This window comes from Polistes dominula, unplaced genomic scaffold, assembly GCF_049000335.1.
Source record: "Polistes dominula isolate Pdom_NZ unplaced genomic scaffold, Pdom_raw_medaka contig_78, whole genome shotgun sequence".
Lineage (NCBI taxonomy): Eukaryota > Metazoa > Arthropoda > Insecta > Hymenoptera > Vespidae > Polistes > Polistes dominula.
Window position 1 is genome coordinate 2,628,762 of NW_028301042.1, and position 22,464 is coordinate 2,651,225.

General features: G+C 27.4%; 2 protein-coding genes across 2 annotated transcripts; both read right to left on the minus strand.

Annotated features, from left to right (window-relative positions):
* Nucleotides 1–982: 982 nt before the first annotated feature.
* On the minus strand, nucleotides 983–17,133 carry LOC107071904 (adipokinetic hormone/corazonin-related peptide receptor variant I). The gene is given in 10 exon segments (XM_089174917.1): nucleotides 983–1,341; nucleotides 6,974–7,069; nucleotides 7,228–7,351; nucleotides 7,543–7,675; nucleotides 7,887–8,010; nucleotides 8,348–8,555; nucleotides 9,570–9,675; nucleotides 9,964–10,112; nucleotides 11,804–12,057; nucleotides 16,401–17,133. Coding segments are annotated over 8 exon segments (1,143 nt in total). The 5' UTR covers nucleotides 12,044–12,057; nucleotides 16,401–17,133; the 3' UTR covers nucleotides 983–1,341; nucleotides 6,974–7,010.
* Nucleotides 17,134–19,822: 2,689 nt separating this feature from the next.
* Nucleotides 19,823–22,202, minus strand: LOC107071901 (Apoptosis antagonizing transcription factor). The gene is made up of 2 exons (XM_015331327.2): nucleotides 21,886–22,202; nucleotides 19,823–21,789 (listed from the first exon to the last, which is right to left on the minus strand). The coding sequence occupies exons 1-2, from the start codon at nucleotides 22,098–22,100 to the stop codon at nucleotides 20,451–20,453; spliced, it is 1,554 nt and encodes a 517-aa protein (XP_015186813.2). The 5' UTR covers nucleotides 22,101–22,202; the 3' UTR covers nucleotides 19,823–20,450.
* Nucleotides 22,203–22,464: the final 262 nt, after the last annotated feature.

Genomic DNA, 22,464 nt, shown 5'->3' on the forward strand with positions numbered 1-22,464 from the left:
TTTCTTTTTTTTCTTTTTTTTTTCATTTGGTTTTTCATTTTATTAGCATTAACATTCTTTTTCTTTTTTTTTTTTTTTAATTATTATTTCTATTAAAATTGTACTATTTATTTGTAATACTATTGAAGTGAACATTTCTTTAGAATGGGCGTGATTTGAAAAAAAAAAAATGAAACGTTCTGATGTGGTGGAAAAAGGAAACGGACGATGTAGTTGGAGAAAGAAACGACCTTAATACTAATGTAAGTAAGAATTCGTCTCATTATCTCGAAACATAGTTTTTAAAGAGGTTTCACTTTTAAGGGGGGCAGGACGGGGGGCGGGGTAGGGGGGAAGGTAAAGTTAATTCATACCAAAAAAAAAGGTACGTTTTTGTGAATTTTTTCTGACGACACAGTTAAAATCTCTTTATTTAAACCAATGGTACATTAAATTATGACATTCGAAGAATATTGTATGAAATTTTGACGAAGTAATATTTAAAAATACGACAATGGCAGCAATTATTCGGACGTGTCTCAGGAAAAAAGTAGAATTGCGGTAAAGTTGAATTAAAAAGTTTTATTATATATTACAGGAAAGTATCACTATTAACATTAAACATTATTAATAATAAAATAATCTTCTTTCTAGTTACATTTATATTATTTCAAAAGGTTTGATAAACGTAAAAGAGATGTTTGTGTATAAAACATTTCAAAATCTTTTTATTACAAGAAAGTATCGATATAACAAAAATGAAATAAACAATTATTATTCTTTTTAATCACATTTATATTCATTCAAATGTTTAACAATCTTTAAAATATATATACAATAACTTTCTGTATGCCAGAATTTTCAAGCTTTGCATTACAACAAGGAAATAATAATTATTTTAAATTTATATTATTAATTGACACAAATACATTGCAGTGTGATTCACTTTAATATTTAAAATTATTAACAATATATATATATATAGATATATGTACATAGAAGAAGTGATATGAATCAGAACAATTGCATGATGATATCAAAACTATAATAAATTATAAAAAACATTCTGGTATTTCCACTTTTTATTATTATATTTTGATAACATTCTCAACTTGATAACATCCTTAGAATTTCTATTAACAAAAGAAAGAAAATTCAATCAAAGAACAACAAATTAATTCTTTCTTATATTCTTCTTCCTTAATATCTTTTCTTCTTTCCTTTTTTTATTATTCCTTGAACGATAAGTACATACACACGCAAAGAGTTTTTTACATGCAGAAACATAACATTACCAGTTAGCCATGTGTGTGTGGGAAGTAGAGCCACCTACAAAGTCAAGTTTCAGTGTTCCAATTTGATCTATAATATTATATTTTTATTAAGTGTATAATAAATAATTATTAATTATTTTTTCTTCATTATTATTATTATTATTATTATTATTATTATTATTCTTAGTAGTAGTAGTAGTAATAGTAGTAGTAGTAGTAGTTTAGTCTGAATTACTAATGCAGATTAAAGTAAATGAAGAAAGAAGTCCCAATACTCGGAAAAATGCCATAATCCAGCAAATAACATCCCCAGCTTTCCATGACACAGTTATTGACCAGTAAATTTTTAAAGGCATCATTAGGAATGATACCTAGCCAGGGATAGAAAGAGAGAGAGAGAAAGTGAGAGAGAGAGAGAGAGAGCGAGAGAGAGAGAGAAGGGGAAAGACCGGAAGGAAGTGAAAAAAAATGAGAAATTTTCTTTTTACATTTCAAAGAATATTAAATTAATTATTATATAAATATATATATATATATACATAAATATATATTAATTATATATATATATTATATAAATATATATATACATATATATATATTAATTATAATATATATATATATATATATATATATATATATATATATATATATATATATATATATATATATATGTATGTATATAAATATGTGAAGTGAGAAAGAACATAAATGAAGAAATAAATAAAAGAATTTTTCTTTTTTGAATTTAATGAAGAAAGGAAAAGAGAGAGAAAATAGTGAAACAACCGGAAATTACGAAATAAAATACGAGAAAATAGGGACCCTATAGGACTGACGCGCCATGTACCATGCTAGGCTGAAAATGTTGGGGGACAGCTTCCGTTGCATCGCGCAGCCATGTTTATCTTTAATATGTATTAACGGCTGCGGTTAGTTTAAGTTTGTAATACTTATAGTTTTTATTGCGATATTTATATTTAATTTTTTTGTTTTTTTTTTTTTGTAGTTTTCTATAAGTGTAAGTTTAATTAACTAATTTAATAATTACAAGTATAAATGTACAAACCTAACCTATTACTTATCGTTTGAATCATTCGTGCGCAATCACGTGACTACACGAGTTCCTGTGCCCCAGCAATGTACATGGCGCGGCCCTCCAATAGGGTCTCAACAAAAAAGGAGGAAAGAGAGAAACTAGTGGAGAAATCGGAAACTTCGAGAATAAAGGACGAGAAAAGAAGAATTATAGAATTTGGGAAAGAAGCTGGAAACTCAGTTTCGAAGAAAACGTGGAAGCGAATAGTCGCAGTTGTTCTAGAAGTTTTAGATAGTAAAAAAAAAGTATAAGAAGAAATAGATTTACAAAATGGAAGATAAATTTTTGTCCATAAGTGAAATGAAGAAGAGAGAGAAAGAAATAAGTGAAATAAAAAGAGATTTTCGTCGTCAAATTAGAGAAGAAAAGAAGAAAAATTATGATCAATTTTTAAAGAAAAAATTAGATTTTAAACGTCAGCTTAAAATAGACATAACAACGTTTCGTGGTAATTTAGAAGAAAAATGGGTTGATTTTAAATCTGAGATTATAAAAGAGACCAGATATAAGAGGAAACAATTTATAAAAAAAAGGAAAGCTTTTTTTTTCGAGATTAAACAAGAAAGGAACAAGATTAAGACTGAATTACTGAAAAAAGTAGAAGAAGCTCTTTTTGAGGCTCAGAAAGATAAAAAAACAAATTTACAAAATTCAATTAAAAAATTAGAAGCAACTATTTGTGAGATTAAAAAAGAGGGGAAAAAGTATGAGAACGAATTAATAAAAAAGAAAAAAGCTCTTCTTTTAGAATTAGAAGAAGAAAAGAGTGATTATAAAGATAAAATACTAATGAGAAAGGATAGTTTTTATCGTAAGCTTAGGCTAAGTATGAAAAATTATAGAATAGAAACAAGGGAAAGGATAAAGTATTTTTGGTCCGTGGTTAGAATAAATTCCATAAATAATAGGGACAACTTAAAAAATATAACAGATGCTTTTTATTTAAGGATGAAAGAGTATGGGTATGTAGATGAAAGAAGAAGGGAACCTTATTTCTTTCCGAGATCTTATGTAATTTAAAAAACTAATAAAAAATTCATAAAAAAAAGAAAAGCTTTTAAGTTACAGATTAAAAATGATAAGAAAAAGAATGATAAGATATTGCGGAAGAAAATCGATGCTTTTCTTTTACGGTTAAGAGCGAATGAAAATCGAAGAAAATGAAAAAAAATGAAGAAACATACCGTTAGAAATTTTATCAAGTTTGAAGGATATCAGAGAAAAAGTGGGAAAATAAAAGAAGAAAAATGAGAGTGAGAGAAAGAGAGAGAGAGAGAGAGAGAGAGAGAGAGATGGAAAGAAGAAGAAAGGAAAGAAATAAAAATGAGATGCGCTTACGAAAAGTTCGGCAATGGCCAAATGCATTAGCATGGTGTACATCCTTGATTTTGATGTTCTACGACAACGCATGATAAGAAGTTATACGCTGATATTTCCAATTGCTAAAATTCCCATCAAAACGCTGTAGGTAATGATGCTGATCATATGACCCTCGTTGAACTTCATGTCTATTGTTAATTTGAATTCTTCAGTCGAACTCATTCTAGGATTCAATCTTTCAGAACTGGTGTCATTCATTTTATATATCTGTACTTTTTACAAATTTAACAACGATTATTGAATTATTTTTAATGTAATGTAGAATAATAAAATAAATGGATTAATCAATGTATGAATACTTTATGCACCCTCTATATCATGTCTATATCATATTTTAGGTTAGGTTTATTTATTAGGTCTATCAGAAAGTCCTATATATATCTAGAATAAAATAAAATAACCGATTTTTCATATTGTGACTAAAATATAAATAATAGTATAATTCCCATTATATATATTATTAACGAGTCCTTGCCAACCTGATAAACAACTTTTATATCCAATTTTTAAAAAATATCTTATATCTAGAGGTGAACAAATTAAATCAGTATTATTTTAATGAGACACAATTTTTAATATATTTTATTTACTTATATATATATATATATTATTATTTTATTGGCCGATTTGAATCAACAAAAACACAAAATTGTGTCTGGAAAAAACCAAATTACTTTCTTAACGTAATATTACATTTAATCATTTTGTTATATAAAGTTTTAATAAATTCACTAATTAGTAGACAACATGTAATGTAACGAAAAGATTGTATGTATTCTACTATTCAATTATTCAATAACTTTCTTTTTAAAAATAAAAATCTTAGTTTTATTGTTCGGATGAATCACAAGTTTGAACATTTATTGCATCAAAAATTTGTTTCATAAATTGTGCCATAGATTTTTTAATTTTTGTAAACTTTATTTTGGAAATATTTAAGGTTATATTGAGGTACATCCTAATATTTTATAATAACTATTGAGTCTACAAGTAAGTTTCTTGCGTTTTTCATAAAAATTGAGGCTTTATTTAGAAAAAATGGTTACATATTTTTCATTCAAAATATTGTCCATCGCGAAATACAATTTTTTCCCATCTTTCTGGCAATTTGTGAATTGCAAACCAAAAAAAGTTCTCTTTTTTTGAGCCCAAGAACGTATTGAGCAAATTTTTTATTCCCTCTATTGAAACGAAGCGCATTTCGGATAGAGCGTGCTGCATTGACCGAAACAAGTGGCAGTCGGATAACGCCAAATCTTGACTATTTTCCAAGTTGTTTTTGACCGAATCAGCAACATGTTACCGTGCGTTGTCCTGGTGAAAAATTATTCGTACTTGGACTCGTGCCTGGTATACAATAGATCTCTATACAATAAACCTTTGATGATTTGACCATTTGGAAGCAGTTCGTAGTATATGACACCCTTCTGATCGCACTATATGCAGAGGATTACCTTATACATACAAATAATTTGCTTTGGCATTGATTTGGCTGGCTCGTCAGGCTTTGCACATGTTATTTAGCTTTAAGGATTATCATAATAGATCCACTTTTCGTCACCAGTTACAATATGATGGAATAGCGACTTTTTTTTATGCAGCTGCAGTAATATTCCTGATATGCGAAATTGCCGTTCGACATCTCTCAGCTCCAACTCATACGGCACCCAATTTCCAACTTTTCGGATCATTGTGTAGTATTATTAATTATTGAACATAATAATTCATTAGATTAGTTTTAATCTAAAATGAAGAAATGGAAAAAAGAAAGATAGAGAAAGAGAAAGAGAGAGAGAGAGTAATTATAATAGAGATTACGTTAACACGACATGTACCATCATTTTCATTATACCTTTTTCTATCCTACTAGTCAAAATGACTGATGTATACAGCTTAAGCTTAAGCTATAAGCTTCCAATCTTTATTAACTCTTACAAAATGACAAAAAATGTTTAACAATAATAATATGAATAAATAAATGAATTTGTAGACATTTTTAAATAACAAAACACTTAATTATTTACAGAATTAATATATTGCATGAAGTATAAATTTTGAATTATAATGGTCAGTCTGGTGTCCACAGTCAAAATGACTTGTCTGGTATATTTAGTAATCATAATTTATAATTCAATGCATTATTCGTTGCGAATAGTAAACAGATGTGTGGTTTCATATACGAAAAGAGTTGGTTCAAAGTGGCAGATTATTCACAATATCGCATGATATCTTTCAGTTAAATTTTATTATGCATGTCTTGATCATGCTAAAATATTCGTGCGAATTTCTTATCTACGTTTATATATATATATAATTTTTTTTTCTTCGATAATCTATAAATAAGCGAGTATGAAAGTGTGAAATTATTAGGGCTAGTATTTAATATATAAACAATAAAACAAATAAATATTTATTTCTAGTTATGTCTATATTAATTTAATAGTCTAATAAACCTTAAATATATGTTTGTGTGTAAAACATTTCAAAAATTTTTTATTACAAGAAAGTATCGATATATCAAAAATGAAATAAACAATTATTATTCTTTTTAATCACATTTATATTCATTCAAATGTTTAATAATCTTTAAAATATATATGCAATAACTTTCTATATGCCAGGATTTTTAATCTTTGCATTACAACAAGCAAATAATAACAATTTCGAATTTATATATTAATTGATAGAAATACATTGCAGTGTGATTTACTTTAATATTTAAAATTAATATCGATATATATCTATATATATAGATATATGTACATAGAAGAAGTGATATGAATCAGAACAATTGCATGATGATATCAAAACTATATTAAATCATAAAAAACATTCTGATATTTCCACTTTTTATTATTATATTTTGATAACATTCTCAACTTGATAACATCCTTAGAATTTCTATTAACAAAAGAAAGAAAATTCAATCAAAGAACAACAAATGTATTCTTTCTTATATTTTTCTTCCTTTATATCTTTTCTTCTTTCCTTTTTTTATTCTACCTTGAACGATAAGTTCACACACACACAAAGAGTTTTTTATATGCAGTAACATAACATTTCCAGTTTCAGTGTTTCAGTGTTCCAATTTGATCTATAATATTATATTTTTATTAAGTGTAAAATAAAGAATTATTAATTATATTTTCTTCATTATTATTATTATTATTATTATTATTATTATTATTATTATTATTATTATTATTACTGGTATTTATTGTTGATATTATGATTTAAAACTTACTTATTATATCATTGCATTGTTCGTGTATTATTCGTTGTTAAATTCTTTTCAAAGTTCGATGATCCTTTCTTGATTCAAATTTACATAGGCATCTAGCTGATTGATAAGATATATAAAATCATTAATGTTAGTTAAATAAATAAATAATATTACTGTGTTAATGTCAGTATTAATACTGACATAATGTTAATTCAGTAAAATACTCAAAATTCTGACTATTATTATTAATTGTTAATCAAGTTAAATAAAACTACCGGTGATGGTTTTCAATTGAAGATCAATTATTCGATTTTTCGTATTTGGTATGCAATTTTCTTTTGATTGTTCGTGAGATATTCCTCGTCCTTTAGTTGGATTATTTGTTAAGGATGTTGTTCCCTGTAATTATAAATAAAAATAATTTGATACTTGTTTTTATATATATATATATATATATATATATATATATATATATATATATATATATATATATATATATATATATATATATATATATATATATATATATATATATATATAATTTCATTAATATTTATTATAATTATTTGTTTATTAATTTTCATACAAACCTTTTTCTTATCCCTAATATTAAAAACACCATAAACAATAGGATTCATGCAAGAATTTGTACAAGCGAATAAAAATAATCCTTTTTGTACTCTTTGATCAACTTTCCTTGCTGACGTTTTGTCAATCCAATACCTGTGAATAAAAAAAAATATTTATTATGACACATTATTACAATCACACACACACACACACACACAAACACATAACGTCATTCGTATAACACACACATTACCAAATGGCATTATTAATAATAATCGCAGTTAAAACAAAAAGTAACGAAAGAAGAAGAAAAAGAAAAAGTATAATAATAGTTGAATATTTAATTGAAATAAAAACAAATTACCATAAACTCATGACGTAGTACGGAGTCCAGCAGATAAAAAAAACTGTAACTATGATTATCGTCATTTTCAATGTGCGTATTTTAGCACGGCTTAAAAATTCCAAGGAAGAACGGCGTATCCTGTCTGCAATATAATCCTTTTCGTTTTGTTTTTTTGTTTTTAATTATATTATCATTTTTTTTTTTTCCATAAGGGCCGCCTATTTTGAAAATTGCCTACCTCTATTTATGTTCGAATCGAGATATTCAATTGTTTGTGTTTCAATGCAAATAAAACTAGAGATATTAACAAGTCATACTGCTAAAGTGTATCCTATGGTGTTAAATTTATAGCTTCTATTAGAATAATGGCAATTATTAAATGAATAAATATGCGTTTTTATACCACAAATGTAGTTCGGCCACATTCAAAATAAACGGCACAATTATTAATCTAACTAATTAAATGAATTTATTCATACCTTCGTCACTTTCCTTCTAACGTTTACAAATTTCGAATATTATACTTGTATAAGTATAAATAATTACTATTAATGGAAACCAATACATCATAATCATTCCAAATAACGAATAGGTAAGCTCGTGAGCGTCTGTTGGAAATGCATTGAACGTAATGCATTGTGAATACCATGTAATATTTGGATGGGTTTCCAAATGAAATATCATCATCTGTTACAAATACAGTTATAAAAGTGATTTATATTTTACCAAATAATCTTAACAATATGACGATATTTGATTTTATTTCGTTTCTATTCATTTTATTTAACCAGTAAACTGTGATTGTGCGACAACTATTATCATCGTGCGTACATATATACATGTTTATGTTAACCAAATAAGTAAATATTGGTAATAAAATAGTCAATTTTATAAAATAAACCCACATCTTTTTGATTCAATATCTTAACAGCACAACTTATTCTCTGATTGACGAGTATACTTGCATGTGTCGCTTGATTCTAGCGAATACACAAAATGGTATGTGTTCTCAAACGTGAGCGCCACAGTTAATTGGTTAATTCATTGAATAATTAGAACGGAAACAATATTTTGACGAAGATAAAGACACAGGAGAACGATCGCTCATAATTTGTCATAAATTGTGTTGTCTCTTAAAAACGTAACAAATTACCAATATCTTTTTTTGTTAAAATGGCAGAGATGTTACAGTATCATCTTAATAACGTCACAAAAAATCGTATAACATTGCCTCTATTATTGCGTATTTGTAAAACAAAACAATTCATAGATGTGATTTATTTTTAGTCAACGGTGTTCAATATTCTTACATTTAGCAAGAAATAGAAATAGTATTTTGAACTATTTCTTCACACATTTAGAACTACAAATGTTTCATATACTTTACATTGAGTATAAAATGTCATGTTGCAAGTCTATTCATTCATTTACTAATAACCAATATAAAATATATAACATTATTTAAAATTTGTTTCCCATTATTAATTTACTTGTTAGTCAAATTTTAAATAAATAATTTAATAATCAATAATGGTTGAACGCTAAAGAATCTTAGCAACTGCAGCGCATCATAAGACTTAATGCGCAACCTGAGATAAGATTTTTAACATAAATTTCTCTATTTCGGAAAGACTTGTAAATAATGCGATTGTTCTCCTGTATCTCTATCTTAATGAATATTTTTTTTTGATTAAAAATTACCTGTGGTATTGAACAAAGTATCGAACCCAACCATGCTATAGTTAACAAAAATTTTCCACGTCTGTCTACGTGCAATAATTGGAGTGGTTTGAGAACTGCATAATATCTACATAATTTCGTTCATATTTCTTTATTAATTATTTATCAAAAATATATATTTCTAAGTAATCTCCATAGATGTGAATAATAATAATAATAGTTGTAAATTATGTTGTTTTTATTTGTTAAAAAAAAAAACATTGTATGAACTTATTGGACAAGTTAATAGTAATATTTAACATGTTGAATATCACGGGAGCCACCGGTGACTTGCGTGCCAAGATTATAGCAATATTTGTCACACCATGGCGCACAGACATGTAATGTAACATGATTATAATATTATTATAATTACCTGTCCAAACTAATGCAGACTAACATGAATGAAGAAAGATAGAGTCCAAATACTCGGAAAAATGCCATAATCCTGCACATAGCATCCCCAGCTTTCCATGACACAGTTATTGACCAACCAATTTCCAAAGGCATCATTAGGAATGTTACCTAGCCAGAGATAGAAAGAAAAAGAAAGAAAGAGAGAGAGAGAAAGAGAAAGAGAGAGAAAGAGAAAGAGAAAGAGAGAGAAAAGACTATAGATAGAAAAGGGGAAAGGGCGGAAAGAAGTGAAAAAACAAACGAGAAACTTCCTTTTTACATTTTAAAGAATATCGAATTAATTATTATATTAAAATATATATTTGAAGTGAGAAAGAACATAAAAGAAGAAGTAAATAAAAGAATTTTTCTTTTTTGAATTTAATGATGAAAGGAAGAGAGAGAGAAACTAGTGAAACAACCGAAAAAAGTGGGGTGACAGCTTCCGTTACATCGCGCAGCCATGTTTATCTTTAGTATGTATTAACGGCTGCGGTTAGTTTAAGTTTGTAATACTTATAGTTTTTATTGCGATATTTATATTTAATTTTTTTGTTTTTTTTTAGTAGTTTTCTATAAGTGTAAGTTTAATTTACTAATTTAATAATTACTAGTATAAATGTACAAACCTAACCTATTACTTATCGTTTGAATCATTCGTGCGCAATCACATGACTACGAGAGTTCCTGTCCCCCAGCAATGTACATGGCGCGTCCCACCAATAGGGTCTCAACAGAAAAGGAGGAAAGAGAGAAACTAGTGGAGAAATTGGAAACTTCGAGAATAAAGGACGAGAAAAGAAGAATTATAGAATTTGGGAAAGAAGCTGGAAACTCAGTTTCGAAGAACACGTGGAAGCGAATAGACGCAGTTCTTCTAGAAGGTTTAGACAGTAAAAAAAAAGTATAAGAAGAAATAGATTTACAAAATGGAAGTCCATCTTTCTAAGATTGTAGAAGATACAAAAATGTATAAGAAGAAATTTATTAAAAAGAAACTAGCTTTTCTTTATGATATTCATGAAGAAATGAAAAGGAATGAGTTTATAATTTATATGAGAACTATAGCATTTCATTGTTTACTTTTCAAAGATATGGAAGAAGCTCATAATAAATCAGCAGAAAAAATGATAGCTTTTCTTTCTGAGTTTATAGGAGAATGGAAAAATAGTAAGAAAGAATTAATCGAAAAGAAAAAAGCTTTTCTTTTAGAAATTGAACAAGAGAAGATCAAGAATAAGGAGAAATTACTTCAAAAAATTGAAAAAGTTCTTCATGAGGTTAAAGAAGATAAAAAAACAAATATGGAAAAAAGTGTAAAAAAAATAAACGCAACTATTTCCGAGGTTAATAAGGAGAGGAAAAATAACGCAAAAGAAATACAGAAGAAAACAGATCTATTTCTTTTAGAAATTAGAAAAGAAAAGGAAAATAATAAGATTGAAAGAAAGAAGAAAGAGGCAGCTTTCTTTTTTAAGTTTCACGAAGAAACAGAAAAAACTAATAAAAAATTCATTAAAAAAACAAAAGCTTTTAAGTTACAGATTAAAAATGATAAGAAAAAGAATGATAAGATATTGGGGAAGAAAATCGATGCATTTCTTTTACGGTTAAGAGCGAATGAAAATCGAAGAAAATGAAAAAAATGAAGAAACATACCGTTAGAAATTTTATCAAGTTGGAAGGATATCAGAGAAAAAGTGGGAAAGTATAAGAAGAAGAATGAGAGTGAGAGAAGAGAGAGAGAGAGAGAGAGAGAGAGAGAGAGAGAGAGATGAAAAGAAGAAGAAAGGAAAGAAATAAAAATGAGATGCGCTTACGAGAAGATCGGCAATGGCCAAATGCATTAGCATGGTGTATATCCTTGATTTTGATGTTCTACGACGACGCATGATAAGAAGTAATACGCTGATATTTCCAATTGCTGAAATTGCCATCAAAACGCTGTAGGTAATGATGCTGATCATATGACCCTCGTTGAACTTCATGTCTATTGTTAATTCGAATTCTTCAGTCGAATTCATTCTTGGATCCAACTTTTCAGAACTGGTGTCATTCATTTTATATATCTGTACTTTTTACAAATTTAACAACGATTATTGAATTATTTTTAATGTAATGTAGAATAATAAAATAAATAGATTAATCAATGTATGAATACTTTATGCACCCTCTATATCATGTCTATATCATATTTTAGGTTAGGTTTATTTATTAGGTCTATCAGAAAGTTCTATATATATCTAGAATAAAATAAAATAACCGATTTTTCATATTGTGACTAAAATATAAATAATAATATAATTCCCATTATATATATTATTAACGAGTCCTTGCCAACCTGATAAACAACTTTTATATCCAATTTTTAAAAAATATCTTATATCTAGAGGTGAAAAAATTAAATCAGTATTCTTTTAATGAGACACAATTTTTAATATATTTTATTTACTTATATATATATATATTTTTTTTTATTTTATTGGCCGATTTGAATCAACAAAAACACAAAATTGTGTCTGGAAAAAACCAAATTACTTTCTTAACAATCTAACGTAATATTACACTTAATCATTTTGTTATATAAAGTTTTAATAAATTCACTAATTAGTAGACAACTTGTAATGTAACGAAAAGATTATATGTATTCTACTATTCAATTACTTTCTTTTTACAAATAGAAATCTTAGTTTTATTGTTCGGATGAATCACAAGTTCAAACATTTATTGCATCAAAAATTTGTTTCATAAATTGTGCCATGGATTTTTTAATTTTTCTAAACTTTATTTTGGAAATATTTAAGGTTATATTGAGGTACACCCTAATATTTTATAATAACTATTGAGTCTACAAGTAAGTTTCTAGCGTTTTTTCATAAAAATTAAAGGCTTTATTTAGAAAAAATGGTTACATATTTTTCATTCAAAATATTGTCCATCGCGAAATACAATTTTTTCCCATCTTTCTGGCAATTTGTGAATTGCAACCGAAAAAAAAGTTCTCTTTTTCTGAGCCCAAGAACGTATTGAGCAAATTTTTTATTCCCTCTATTGAAACGAAGCGCATTTCGGATAGAGCGTGCTGCATTGACCGAAACAAGTGGCAATCGAATAATGCCAAATCTTGACTATAAGATGGTTTAGGCAGAATTTCCCATCCACTATTTTCTAAGTTGTTTTTGACCGAATCAGCAACATGTTACCGTGCGTTGTCCTGGTGAAAAATTATTCGTACTTGGACTCGTGCCTGGTATACAATAGATCTCTATACAATAAACCTTTGATGATTTGACCATTTGGAAGCAGTTCGTAGTATATGACACCCTTCTGATCGCACTATATGCAGAGGATGACCTTATACATACAAATAATTTGCTTTGCCATTGATTTGGCTGTCTCGTCAGGCTTTGCACATGTTGTTTAGCTTTAAGGATTATCATAATAGATCCACTTTTCGTCACAAGTGACAATATGATGGAACAGCGACTCTTTTTTATGCAGCTGCAGTAATATTCCTGATATGCGAAATCGCCGTTCGACATCTCTCAGCTTGAACTTACATAGCACCCAATTTCCAACTTTTCGGATGAATCCCAAAGCTTTCAGGCACAGTGTAATAGCATGTCGTATGACGCCCAATGATGCAGCATGCTCTTCTTGAATTTGACGCAGATCCTCATCCAACGAAGCCTCCAATTCCTTGTCTTCAAAATTTTTTTCCTTTCTGGACCATTCCTTGTCTTCAACGTCAAAATTACTATTTTTGAACCGTTTGAAACGCCCACGACACGTCGATTCACCGATACATTCCGCCCCGTTAATTTCCAGAAACAAACGATTGGCCTCAGCTGCACTTTCCTTCATATTAAAGAATAGAAGCAGCGCTTCTTCCAAATGATGCTTATTTGGCACATTACTTGCTATGTTTTTGCTTCATAAAATATACGACACTGATAGAAATGCGCAAATATGATGATGCAATATTATTAACAGATACACAAGCTTCGAAAATTACACATGAGATGTGACATTTCTAACCGGAATCTACTCGTGATACCACTCATTAAAAAACGCTAGAAATTTACTTGCAGACCTAATAATATTATAATAATGTACAATATTTTAAAATATATCATTGTGTGGTATTATTAATTATTAAACATAATAATTCATTAGTTTAAGTTTTAATCTAAAATGAAGAAATGGAAAAAAGAAAGATAGAGAAAGAGAAAGAGAGAGAGAGAGAGTAATTATAATAGAGATTATGTTAACACGACATGTACCATCATTTTCAGTATACCCTTTTTCTATCTTACCAGTCAAAATGACTGGTGTGTAGAAAATACTGCTTTTTGAAGCCTCCAGTCTTTGTTTACTCTTATAAAATGACAAAAAAATGCTTAACAATAATAATTTGAATAGATAAATAAATATATAGACATTATTAAATAACAAAACGCTTAATTATTTACAGAATTAATATATTGCATGAAGTAGAAATTTTGAACTAAAATGGCCACCACATTCAAAATGATTTGTCTGGTATATCTAGTATTAATAAATAATAATTCAATGTGTTATTCGTTGCAAATAGTAAACGGATGTGTGGTATCATATACGAAAAGAGTTGGTTCAAAGTGCCAGATTCTTCTCAATATCGCACGATATCTTTCAATTAATTTTTTTCATGCATGTGTCTTGATCATGCTAAAACATGCGTGCCGATTTCTTATCTACGTTTACATATATATATATATGTGTATATATTTAATTTTTTTCTTTGATAATCTATAAATAAAGCGAGTATATAAGTGTGAAATTATTAGTGCTAGTATTTATTAATAACGGAATCACACAAACACATATAGATGCGTGCGCGCGCGTACGTAAACACAGATAGAACTTTTGATAAAGTTCCCTGTTATGCTAGGAACTTTAATCGAATGTTATTATTGTCTTGATTGGACGCATGAGAGGACAATCGCTTCTTAATCGATTTCTTTTTTTATTTTTTGTTCGGAAACAAAACAAAAAAACATCACCTGTCTTGCAATTTCACAGTGAGATTAAAGTAGAAAAAAAAATGAAGAAAATATTTTGCTTCTATCTCTACACTTGTTTTTCTTTTATTTTTATTGATATGATCATCTATTAATATATTATAACATTTAGAAATATTTTTTTAATGATATAAATTAATATATGAATAATAAACATTAGATATACCAGACCAGTCATTTTGACTAGTGTAGTAGAAATAGGTATATTCAAAATGGTGATATATCTGGTTTCAATAAACAATTTGATAACAGAAAATTGTTTAATTCATTTTTATATCTACGATGATTGATTTGTAAATAAAAAAAATAAGAAATCCCATTTGAATTCAAAGTAAACAACTTTAACACTTTAATGGTCGTTCACACAACATGTGTGTGTGTGTGTGTGTGTGTAAACAACTATTATTTGCCGTTATTTATTTATAACTTTTTATATATAATTATATACAATTAAATTGGTTGTTAAATTGCTTTTTGTTTATGTTAATTTTTTTCGTCAATTTAATTTCAGTTTTTTTTTTTAATTAATTTTTCAAAAATATTACCAACTAATGGCGGCGTTTGACTAAGTAAATATGCGGCCATTAAAGTGTTAACATTTTATTGTGTTAACTTATAGTAAAACTTAATAAAAACAAGAAATGAAAATTATTATTATTATCATTACATTATTAAAAGTGTTAATAATTGTTTACGAATATTTATTTATGTATAATGTGTTTTTTTTCAACATAATTTCAATTATTACTCGACAAATAATAAAATGTTAAAAGAAATGATAGAAACTTTTGTAGGATCCATAAATCTGATTGATATATTGACATAAAATGGACACACATATATATATATATATATAAAACTAATTGAATGAATATTATTGAAGGAAAAAGGTTATCTTACTTTTCCATCGGCCTTGTTAGTGTACTCGTCTCGTTAAGGATAAGACTGTCGAAGCTGACAATAATAGAAAAACAAAACAAAAAATGAAGTTATGCATGTATATACATGTGTCTGTGTGTATGTGTGTGTTGTGGACTTCGTATATCATTTTTTTTTATTTTTTTTTTTTTTTCGTTAAACTTCATCAGATCTTTTTTATCGATCGAGTCAAGCTAGAAACAAAATAATAAATGAAACAAATAAGATCCTTTATCTCTCTCTCTCTCTCTCTCTTTCTCTCTCTTTTTATCGTATATTAATTCAAATAATTTATAACATATGTGTGTAGGTGTATAATAATGACTACTATTATTTTTATGATTATTATTATTATTATTATTATTATTATTTTGATGAGAGTGACAATAATTAAAGGAAAAAGGTAAAGAAGAATTGAAAAACATGCAAATTTACTTACCGGTTTATCAATTTCTTAAACAAGATGTATCCTTCTTTTGATATCATAACATAATCGATCCTACATACACATACATATGTATGTATATATATACATAAGTGATAAATTAATCTTCTTTAAAAAAAAAAAAAAAAAAAAAAACAATAACAACGGTATTAACGATATAAAAAATAACAGTTAATTCAATGAAAAAATAACAATCATTTTTCTTTTGGTTTTTTGTTTGTTTTTTTTTTTAGTTTCAAATGGTAACATTCATTTTAAGAAATTTCCTCATGTAAAGTATTATCCTTTCGGCCTTGAGATACATTTTATTTTTTTATTTTTTTTATTTTGTATAATCACTCGTGTTTTTTATTTTATTTTATTTTTTTTTTTTATTATTTCAATAACTTTTGTTTCGATTTTTTATATCCCGTGTCCCGTTTTGATTTATCGTTCGTATTATTACGTAGAACGATTAGAATACGATTTTTTAAACGAATTTAAATTAAATTAAATTAATGAAATTTTCTTTTTTTTCTACGATAATAGAAAAAGAAAGTAAACATCAAGGTAAAAATCGAGTTGAACTACCGACAACAATTCAAATTTTAATGACACACGACAACGACACAACTACTACTACTACTACTATTACTAAAGTATGACGAGTTTGAATGACGGACTATAAGAAACTAATAAGAGATGAAGATTCAGAAGAAGTGGTAATATAATAATAAATGCTTTCCTAGTTGGCTTCAGGAGGTCACAACTTGTACCGCAAACCGTATGGGTCAACGTCAAGGGTCAAGTGTCAAATCGCGACTGTCGGACTGATAGCTTCACGCACATGCTCTTCAATGTCTTTTCTCTCTCTCTCTCTCTCTCTTTCTTACTTTCTTTCTTTCTTTCTTGCTTTCTTTATTTTTGCGCTTGCTCTCTAGGCTACTAGAATTATGAAATATCTTCACCTTTTTTTCTTTTTTTTTTTTTTTTGAACAAAGTATCAAACTTTTCCAGACAATTTCAAATCATATATTATTAAATATAATTAATCAGCTTCTTTTATATTTTTGTTGGGGGGGGGGGGGTATGATAATATTCTTCAAAGTCTTCTATCTCTCTTTATTTGGGGTGCGGGGTGGGGGTACTGACTATAATTATGAAACATTTTAATTTTATTTATTTTTTTTTTTTTTTTTTTGGTATTTCATTTGGACAAAATATTAAACTTTTCCAGACAATTTCTCAAGTCATTAAATCTAATTAATCAGATTGTTTCTTTTATTTTTTTGGGGGGGAGGAGGAGGACGGGGTATGATAATACTCTTCAAAGTTTTCTATTACACTTTCTGTCTCTTTTTATTTTTCATTTTTCTTTTTTTTTGGAAGGCGGGGGGGGGGTTGGTTACTGACTATAATTATGAAACATTATTATTATTTGTTCTTACACATTTCTTCTTTTGAATAAAGTATTACATTTTTCCAGACAATTTTTCAAATCATATTGAATATAATTAATCTGCTTTTTTTTTTCTCTTTTTTTTTTTTTTTTGAAGATAATAAATAATACTTTTCAAAGTATTCTATCTCTCTCTGTCTATTTTTCTTTTTTTTTTTTCCTCTTGTTTAGGTTTAGTTACTAACTGTAATTATGAAACATTTTGAATTGTTTTTTTTTTTTTTTTGGTATTTCATTTGAACAAAGTATTACATTTTTCCGGACAATTTCTCAAATCATTAAATCTAATTAATCAGATTGTTTCTTTTATTTTTTTTTTTGGGGGGGGGGGGTTAGTTACTGACTATAATTATGAAACATTATTATTATTTGTTTTTACACATTTCTTCTTTTGAGTAAAGTATTACATTTCTCTGGAAACTTTTCCAAACAATTTCTTCAATCCTATTAAATATTATTCATCTACACTTTTTTCTTCTTCTTTATTTATTTTTTTTTTTCTTGAAGATGATAATACTCTTCAAAATATTTTTTTATCTTCTTTTTAACTCTTTTTTTTTTGCATTTAGCTATTTACTAGAATTATGAAATATGTGTTTATTTTTTATAACATTTCTTTTCGATAAAATACTAAACTTCTTTCTTTTCGTTTTTGTTTTTTGTTTTTTCTTAAGATGATAAGAACCCACCTCGTATTAGTCTCAAAACTTTCCATCTCACTGTCGTGTTATAAGCTCGAAACTTTCAAACCCATCTTCGTGTTAAGCTCAAAACTTTTCAATTCATCGTTATATTAGGCTCAAAACTTTTCAACCCATCTTTCTATTAAACTCAGAATTTTTCAACCTATCTTTGTGTTAAGCTCAAAACTTTTCAACCCATCTTTCTATTAAACTTAGAATTTTTCAACCTACCTTCGTGTTAGGCTCAAGACTTATTAACCGATTTTCATTTTAGGCTCAAGACTTTTCAACCCATCTTCGTGTTATAAGCTCAGAACTTTTCAACTTGTCCTCGTGTTAGGCTCAATAATTTTCAACTCATTTTCATTTTTCACGTTAGACTCAAAACTTGTCCACCTGTAATCGCATGTTTACAAACTTCGTTTATTAAGAATATTAGATTTGTTGATTGTCATCAATTTTGTAACTAAATGATTGTATTATAATAAAAAATATCTGAATTTTTAGGTAGACAATCCTTTTATCAACTCCGCCTAGTTAATATCTAGATATCTAGATAATATCTAGCTGGTCCGAAGCCCAGACAAAGGAGGAGGGTTCGTGGGCTGGGCTAGCAACCTACCCTCGGTAAAAAAAAAAGAACCGCTCCTAAAACTAACAAAACAACTTTTTTAGGTTGTAAAGTTAGGGATAACAGAACAAACCCCTAATAATAATAATAATAATAAGAAGAAGAAGAAGAAGGCTAAAAATTCTTTTATCAAAAAGGTTTGTGTACCTAAAGTGGGTAGGTAGGTTGTACAATATGGGTTCTTTGCATGATTGTTAATAACAAACAGTTAATTTACTCGCGCGTATCAACTATCCATTTGGATAAATAATAATAAAATAATAAAAAATAATAATAAATAGAATTTAAAAATAATCAAGAACAATAACATCTTTATAAATGATATGTTAAGATTAAACTTTAGATTATTTTTTTTATATTATTTTAACAAAAACCCCTATCATGGGATGTTCTTAAAATTTGATGGTGGATCATAGTTATTATATACATTATTTAATATAATTTTTTATATATTTAATATTATTTTTTGGCTATCTTTTACATTTGGGATTATTTTTTATATTTGTATTTCAGAAAGATTGAACTTTGAAACATTGAGATAAAAAAGATCAAAATATATACATCTACAAATAAATATATAAGATTCGTTTATCGTGTTTAGAATTTTCGATGACATAAAAAATAACTGAGATGAGATATTTCGTTGAATAATATACATTTTCAATTGATATTTATGTTTAAACATTTATTCGTTCATGTGTTCATTGTTAATACATACAAAATACATACATATTCAATAATTATACAGAGGGGGGGGGGGAGGTATTCATTTAATAATATATAAATTGTATGATATATTATATAATATAATACAGTATACAGGGTGTCCTAAAACTCACAACCTTTATGTAAACTTGTACACTTGTTAAGATTATGATAGATAATAGATTTCTAATAGTACAATTTGGTAAATTGATTTTTGGGACATCCTGTATATAATATAATATAATTTAATACAATTTATAATCTATGTGGAAGAGAGTCTTATAATTGTAATAATGATACAGAGAGGTAATTGTTTTGATACATTGACATATATGCAAATAAGATGACAATATTACAAATAATCTTTTTTATATGATATTGTAAGATTCGTGACAAAAAAATGAACCAGTTGGATTTGATTCTGACTACTGGGCTATTCAAACCTTCCTTTCTCCATTTTAACAATTTTAACTATTCAACTACCAAAGGACTTTCATTCCAATTCCTTACGAATACCTACTTTATTTAGAATGTATGTTCTACATCCTACTATATATATATATATATATATATATATATTTTAATAATTAATGTTGTATCGTTTCAACAGGTTTTATTTTACCAAACAAAGAATTGTAAAGTTCATTTTTCGAAAGATCGGTCCAAGTATCATACACCGTAATAGGAGCCATATAATTGACTAATTTATTATGAACATTGTATCGTACTTTTCTACCTTTACTAGCTCTAGTATCTACTTTTCTATCTTTCTTCATTTTTCTCCTTTCTCTTTCCTTCTTCTCCATTAGATCAATACGATATTTTCTGAGTTGTTCAGGTTCAATATCAGACGATTTACATTCTATCAAATCTTTAAGAAGTTGACCATAAAAGTCATCATCGTCATAAATTTCTGTATCGTATTCTTCAACAAGTTTATCCTCACCGTTCGACGTAGGAACAGATTTACCAATTATATCGTATTCTGAACGTTTTAACTGTGTCATTTTAAGTAATTTAACTTTGTCGCTTAAAGCAAAATCTATTCGTTCTATTGTAGTATGACTAGTAGTACCTTTCTTTGACTGGGATGTTACCATTCTGGTTTTTTCATCCCATTTATTAATTACAGAGTTTCTGTAATTAACGTAAGACTTATGTCTTTTGTTCAATATCTTTTCATAATCCGTAAATTTGGATTTCCTTTTGAGAGTGTTGTTTTCTTTCGTGTTACTTTCATTCGAACTATCAACATTCTCATCGTTCTCTTCCGCTTCTTCATCTTCAGTGTCTGATGGAATTTCTTCATCCCCATTATCATCGTCTTCTTGTTCCCCTTCATCTTCATTTTTATTTCTATTTAAAGATTTAGTTTCTGGAAATTGTTTCCATAATGTACTTTGTAAATTTAACATATTATCCAAAAGCAAAGTTAACTTGGATTTAGTTTCATTGGTTCTTTTCATAAAATCTACATCTCTCCTGTAATTCTTTTGTGCATCATATTGTGGCATTTGATTACTCTCAGCAAGACATTGTTGCAATTTTATTCTCATTTCTAATAAACTTTCCCAAATCCTTAATTGATTTTTAATACATTGTCCTTTTTCCATTTCTTGATTGACGTTAATAGCAGACATTGTTTTAAAGTTTGAATCGTCATCTCTTTCTCTGTAAAGTGGATTGTCCTTATCTAAACCTTCTTCTTCTTCTTCTTCATAATCATCTTCATCACCATCATCATCATCATCTTTATCATCAGATCCTTCTGTAAGTTCTTCCTCTTTATCTTCGTCACTTAAATCTTCATCTTCGTCATCGTTGTTCATTTCATCTGTGGATTCATCATCTTCAGGTTCTTCATCTTCACTGTTACTTTCATGATTTTCATATATATCCTTTCTAGATACTTTTTTACCTTCATACCTACAATTAAACAAAATGTTATTAATGAATTCATAACCTTTTTCTCTCTATGAAATCTATGAAATAATTAAATAACAAATTATCAAGTACAAATACCTTTTATCCAATTCGTCCAAGAATTGTACATTTTGTTTACGAATTTGGGATTGTTTGATAGCATTATTGGAATCATCATCACTTTCCTCATAATGTTCTACCACTTTGGCTTTTGTTTCCTCATTTTCGTCGTCTGATATTATATTAGTAGGTGCTGCATTTATTAGATTATTTATCTTATCTGCTAATATCGGTTTCTTTTTATTCAATGCCATTATGTTGTTTGAGTAGGTTCACTAATTAAAAGTACTAGAGATGTTTCTTTGACACGTGCATTTGTAATGCAATAAACCAAACATAACTAAAGGTTAGGAATAGAAAAATGCACACTTGCGTCTAATGCGCATGCGTATATCAATAGGTCTATGGATGCTGATAAATTATCGACACTGTAATAAAATCTGTGTTGATAAAACAGAAATCTTTTCTATCGAGAATGAGAAAGGTACAAACAATTGCCGATAATTTGCATCTATTTTGGAAATATTGAAAATAATTTCAAAATAATTGTCCCTCATTCACAAATAATTATTTTCAATATTCATGTAGGAAATAAATAATATTAGTAAATTAAAATTT

Coding starts and splice junctions, on each gene's coding strand:
- LOC107071901 (XM_015331327.2), bottom strand. CDS start 22,100: ATGGCATTGAATAAAAAGAAACCGATATTAGCAGATAAGATAAATAAT. Junction 21,790..21,885: donor TTGGACGAATTGGATAAAAG/GTATTTGTACTT, acceptor GTTTAATTGTAG/GTATGAAGGTAAAAAAGTAT.